This window comes from Mizuhopecten yessoensis, unplaced genomic scaffold (genome assembly GCF_002113885.1).
Source record: "Mizuhopecten yessoensis strain PY_sf001 unplaced genomic scaffold, ASM211388v2 scaffold10515, whole genome shotgun sequence".
Classification (NCBI taxonomy): Eukaryota; Metazoa; Mollusca; class Bivalvia; order Pectinida; family Pectinidae; genus Mizuhopecten; species Mizuhopecten yessoensis.
Window position 1 is genome coordinate 1 of NW_018408585.1, and position 6,260 is coordinate 6,260.

Below are 6,260 nucleotides of genomic sequence, written 5' to 3' on the forward strand. Positions count from 1 at the left end.
AAAAAAAAAAGGTGTGTCTTATTGGTACAGGTAACATGACGGAATTAATTTAATTTTTAAGTCCAGGGTTTAATGATGCTATATTAGAAAGGAATAAATAACAATTTATGAATGTTTTCAAATCGACTTAAACTGTCATTTAACCATATCAGAAAGCTATCGATATTACATGTTAGGAATTTGACAACATATAACCAAAGTGTTTTACCTATTAAACATAATACATAAAATGTACCCCCTTCCAAAGGGTCAACAGATGACCCTTGGGTAATAAATTAACAATTTAGATAAAGCATGTATGGACATTTCCATCCATCAAGAGTACTAGTATTGGATTCTAGTAAATCTGAGTCTTGACAACTCTCGCTCCAGAGGCAATACAGAATCGTCTTTTCTGATACAATGTCATTGCCATCTCATCATATTTATTCCAACCAAGTTTTAATGATTAGCTGCTGAAAATGGGTAAAATATACCCGAAAGTGTCACTTGCCTATATAAACTAGAACTGTCGCCTATTGGCTACCTAATACCTCAGTAGAATAGCTACTTTGTTGTGGATAAACTTGATGATGGAACTGTTAGTAAAATTTTAAAGACACATTTTGTTCAGTACCTAATAGTGTTATGAATCAAAGTAAAGATCTATAATGTATTCAACAGATGTGGAAAAACCTCAATTACATCGCAGGGGTTCGTTACCAATGTCTGAAATACACATGTACATGCTATACTGATATGGTTCACAGCACACATTAACTATGTGTGCTGTGAACCATATCAGTATAGCATGTGTATTTCAGAGGTTTGTATCGACATGCATACAGTGGACGGTGTACGGTCACATTAATTGTTTAAGTTTCGTCAAACAAATGACCTGTAGGTCATGTGTCGTGGCTTAAGTACAAACGGAGTTTCATCTGGCCCTGACACTAAATGTAAGCCCCATATAAAGCCCCGTCTCTGATTTAAGACATTTTTACAAAATAGACGTCCGGTGTTGGGCCAGAGAGGAAAAGGTGGAGTTCTCTGACAACGATACGTTTGGTAGCCCAAAGTTTTGAGGAATTAACAACAAAAACTGATATAAAACAATAAATAAGCTTACCTCACATATATCAATAAAGTTGATCTAAAACCGCCTTAATTATCATGGACAGCTGCCATCACGGACTTAGATTCCGTGCTAATCTAATTCCGTGCTAATCTAATTCCGTGCTGCTATATTCCGTCACTAGAGTCTGCGGTTATCGATTGTTCCAAATGTTCCACCTGAGCGACATTTAGCACTGTAATGTTTTGAGCAGAATAACCCCATAAAAGACAGACATTTAAACTCTCATTAGAATGTATTTGTACTGTAACTGTTACAGACTGGATTCGTTATCACGGTGACAGTAACCGACTTCGATGCAGTCGGAACATCTAACACCATGGACATTATGGTACAATCTGAGAATGTTAACTTGGCGGCAGGGCCTGTCCACAACGGTCTCAGCCTCAGGGGGTCTAGGGGCAGGTAAGCGGTCTCAGCCTCAAGGGGGCTAGTGGCAGGTAAGTCCGATAAACAACAGTCTCAGGGGCCCGTCCACAACGGTTGCAGTCCAAAGGGGTCCAGGGGCAGGTAAGTCCCATAAACAATAGTCCCAGGGCATTAGGCGCCTTTTTTCAGTCTCGATGATGGAGGTATCTGAAGGTTACTTCCGCCAGCAAGGGAAGTAGTTATTCTCTACAATGATCTCAGTCTCGGGGAGATGGAGAAAGCATAGGTTACCTCCGCCAGCAAGGTAAGTAATTATAGTCTACAATAATTGTCCAAACGAGAAATTCATTCAGATACATTTTCTGATAAATAGATTAAACTTACAACATGATCTGTGTATCGTTTATAATGCCCTCGTTAAAATTTACTCGGTTTGTTGGAAAATGCTGGTACGTAATCCTAACTTTACAAGGCACTGACCAATCCCATATCTCTCCGACCATTCGTTGTATAAATTGATCCACCTTCACCTAATATAAGATCCATGATTTGACCACAACGTTACATTGGAGTCACTTTATCATTACAATCAAAATGATTGCATATTCCTTTTTTTTTCAATTTTTCGCGTGATGAATATAACAGGAAAATAAACTATGGAAATCCAAAACGTTTTCACCCCTTAAAAAACTTAATGATACAAATAATGAAAATCCAAGGTTTCATTCACTTTAAATTCTTCTCTGTGAGCTATACGTATGTTGACCTAGATTTACATGACAAGTTTCGTTAATGAAGCAGAGGACCTTATCAAGATGTTCATACAGTATTTTGTTCTAGAACATCTATTTTGCATTTGATTGTTTCACTTACACTTTAAAAACGTATATAAAGAAATATAAACATGTTTATACGTTACACCTTGTAAACAAGTACACGCTTCTACCTGCAACCAAAACGAATATGTTAAAAACAACTTATTTTGCTTAATGTATTACAGTGCCCACATGATCATTGTTGAATACAGATTTTTTTGTTGTTGAATTAGCTAGCAGAAAAAAACGTATTCTATCAGTAGATTATCAGTATTTAATTGGGGCTGTGTCCTGTTGTCAAAGCTTTGACAGAAAAGACGTTAATGTGATTCCGAGTAAAATCCTTAGATTGCAGCTGGAGTACAGCCTTCAGTGTGACCCGGGATATTACGGTAACTGCGCATTAAGTTGTTCACCGAAAAACAACTCCTACTGCAGTCCGTCTGGCACACTGGTGTGTCTACCAGGTATGTGATTCTGACGTCGTAACTATCTAACATTATAGCAAAAATGTTAGGTGAATACAAATGATCAAATGGAAATGAAAAAGAATCGTTAGAAATTAAAAATATGTGTTGCAACGACCTGTTATCAGTATGATAAGAATTAAACAGCCCCTGTTTTTGTCAGTAATAGAGTTTTGTTATTCCATTAACTCTAACATTTCCATTAACTCTAACATTTCCATTAACTCTAATATTTCCATTAACTCTAACATTTCCATTAACTCTAACATCTGGATACAGGTTTTACTGGCAGTGACTGTAATACGGATATTGACGAGTGCCTGAGCAGCCCGTGTCTCCATGGAGGTACATGTGTGGATGGGAACAACAGCTTTTCCTGCCTGTGTCCGCACGGCCGAGCCGGTAAGTGACTGAACAGGAACAATACCTTTACGTGTCTGTGTGTTCACGCCCTAACAGGTGCGTGACTGAACAGGAACAATATTTTTGCGTGTCTGTGTGTTCACGACCTAACAGCTAACAGGTGAGTGACCGAAAAGGAACAATAGCTTTACGTGTCTGTGTCCGGACGACCTAACAGGTGAGTGACTGAACAGGAACAATAGCTTTACATGTCTGTGTCAGCACGACCTAACAGGTGAGTGACTGAACTGGAACAATATCTTTACGTGTCTGTGTGTTCACGACCTAACAGGTGAGTGACTGAACGGGAACAATAGCTTTACGTGTCTGTGTGTTCACGACCTAACAGGTTAGTGACTGAACAGGAAAAATATTTTTGCGTGTCTGTGTGTTCACGACCTAACAGCTAACAGGTGAGTGACCGAAAAGGAACAATAGCTTTACGTGTCTGTGTGCTCACGACCTAACAGGTGAGTGACTGAACAGGAACAATAGCTTTACATGTCTGTTTCAGCAAGACCTAACAAGTGAGTGACTGAACAGGAACAATAGCTTTACATGTCTGTGTCAGCACGACCTAACAGGTGAGTGACTGAACGGGAACAATAGCTTTACGTGTCTGTGTGCTCACGACCTAACAGGTGAGTGACTGAACAGGAACAATAGCTTCACGTGTCTGGGTGCTCACGACCTAATAGGTGAGTGACTGAACAGGAACATTAGCTTTACGTGTCTGTGTCCGCACGACCTAATAGGTTAGTGACTGAACAGGAACAATAGCTTTATGTGTCTGTGTGCTCACGACCTAACAGGTGAGGGACTGAACAGGAACAATAGCTTTACGTGTCTGTGTGAGGAACAATATCTTTACGTGTCTGTGTGTTCACGACCTAACAGGTGAGAGACTGAACAGGAACAATAGCTTTACGTGTCTGTGTCCTCACGACCTAACAGGTGTGTGACTGAACAGAAACAAGATTTTTGCGTGTCTGTGTGTTCACGACCTAACAGCAAGACCTAACAAGTGAGTGACTGAACAGGAACTATAGCTTTACATGTCTGTGTCAGCACGACCTAACAGGTGAGTGACTAAACGGGAACAATAGCTTTACGTGTCTGTGTCCGCACGACCTGATAGGTTAGTGACTGAACAGGAACAATAGCTTTATGTGTCTGTGTGCTCACGACCTAACAGGTGAGAGACTGAACAGGAACAATAGCTTTACGTGTCTGTGTGAGGAACAATATCTTTACGTGTCTGTGTGTTCACGACCTAACAGGTGAGAGACTGAACAGGAACAATAGCTTTACGTGTCTGTTTCCGCACGACCTAACAGGTGAGTGACTGAACGGGAACAATAGCTTTACGTGTCTGTGTGCTCACGAACTAACAGGTGAGTGACTGAACAGGAACAATAGCTTTATGTGTCTGTGTGCTCACGACCTAACAGGTGAGGGACTGAACAGGAACAATAGCTTTACGTGTCTGTGTGTTCATGACCTAACAGGTGAGTGACTGAACAGGAAAAATATTTTTGCGTGTCTGTGTGTTCACGACCTAACAGGTGAGTGACTGAACAGTAACAATATTTTTGCGTGTCTGTGTGTTCACGACCTAACAGGTGAGTGACTGAACAGATACAATAGCTTTACGTGTCTGTGTCCGGACGACCTAACAGGTGAGTGACTGAACAGGAACAATAGCCTTACGTGTCTGTGTGTTCATGACCTAACAGGGGAGTGACTGAACAGGAAAAATATTTTTGCGTGTCTGTGTGTTCACGACCTAACAGGTGTGTGACTGAACAGAAACAAGATTTTTGCGTGTCTGTGTGTTCACGACCTAACAGCAAGACCTAACAAGTGAGTGACTGAACAGGAACTATAGCTTTACATGTCTGTGTCAGCACGACCTAACAGGTGAGTGACTAAACGGGAACAATAGCTTTACGTGTCTGTGTCCGCACGACCTAATAGGTTAGTGACTGAACAGGAACAATAGCTTCACGTGTCTGGGTGCTCACGACCTAATAGGTGAGTGACTGAACAGGAACAATAGCTCTACGTGTCTGTGTGTTCACGACCTAACAGGTGAGTGACTGAAAAGGAACAATAGCTTTACGTGTCTCTAATAGGTTAGTGACTGAACAGGAACAATAGCTTTACGTGTCTGTGTCCGCACGACCTAATAGGTTAGTGACTGAACAGGAACAATAGCTTCACGTGTCTGTGTGCTCACGACCTAATAGGTGAGTGACTGAACAGGAACAATAGCTTTACGTGTCTGTGTCCGCACGACCTAACAGGTTAGTGACTGAACAGGAACAATAGCTTTATGTGTCTGTGTGCTCACGACCTAACAGGTGAGTGACTGAACAGGAACAATAGCTTTACGTGTNCACAGGAACAATAGATTTACGTGTCTGTGTGTTCACGACCTAACAGGTGAGTGACTGAACAGTAACAATAGATTTACGTGTGTGTGTGTTCACGACCTAACAGGAGAGTGACTGAACAGGAAGAATATCTTTACGTGTCTGTGTGTTATATCTTTACGTGTCTGTGTGCTCACGACTAAACAGGTGAGTGACTGCTCAGGAACAATAGATTTACGTGTCTGAGTGTTCACGACCTAACAGGAGAGTGACTGAACAGGAACGATAGCTTTACGTGTCTGTGTCAGCACGACCTAACAGGTGATTGACTGAACAGGAACAATAGCTTTTCGTGTCTGTGTCCGCACGACCTAACAGGTGAGTGACTGAACAGGATCAATAGCTTTTCGTGTCTGTTTCCGGACGACCTAACAGGTGATTGACTGAACAGGAACAATAGCTTTACGTGTCTGTGTGCTCACGACCTAACAGACGAGTGACTGAACAGGAACAATAGCTTTACGTGTCTGTGTGCTCACGACCTAACAGGTGAGTGACTGAACAGGAACAATAGCTTTACGTGTCTGTTAGCTCACAACCTACTAGGTGAGTGACTGAAAAGGAACAATAGCTTTACGAGTCTATGTCCGCACGACCTAACAGGTTAGTGACAGAACAGGAACAATAGCTTTACGTGTCTGTGTGTTCACGACCTAAC

The 6,260-nt window shown here is 41.4% G+C and overlaps 1 protein-coding gene across 1 annotated transcript in view; it reads left to right on the plus strand.

Moving 5' to 3' along the window:
• Nucleotides 1–1,373: 1,373 nt before the first annotated feature.
• Nucleotides 1,374–6,260, plus strand: part of LOC110460896 (protein eyes shut-like) — a gene marked incomplete at its 5' end in the record, with an annotated part of 13,549 nt that continues 8,662 nt past the window's right edge. Inside the window, 3 exons of the mRNA XM_021514103.1 lie at nt 1,374–1,519; nt 2,602–2,765; nt 3,045–3,167. Of these exons, the coding sequence (XP_021369778.1) occupies nt 1,374–1,519; nt 2,602–2,765; nt 3,045–3,167 (433 nt within the window). The remainder of the gene's footprint in view (nt 1,520–2,601; nt 2,766–3,044; nt 3,168–6,260) is intronic.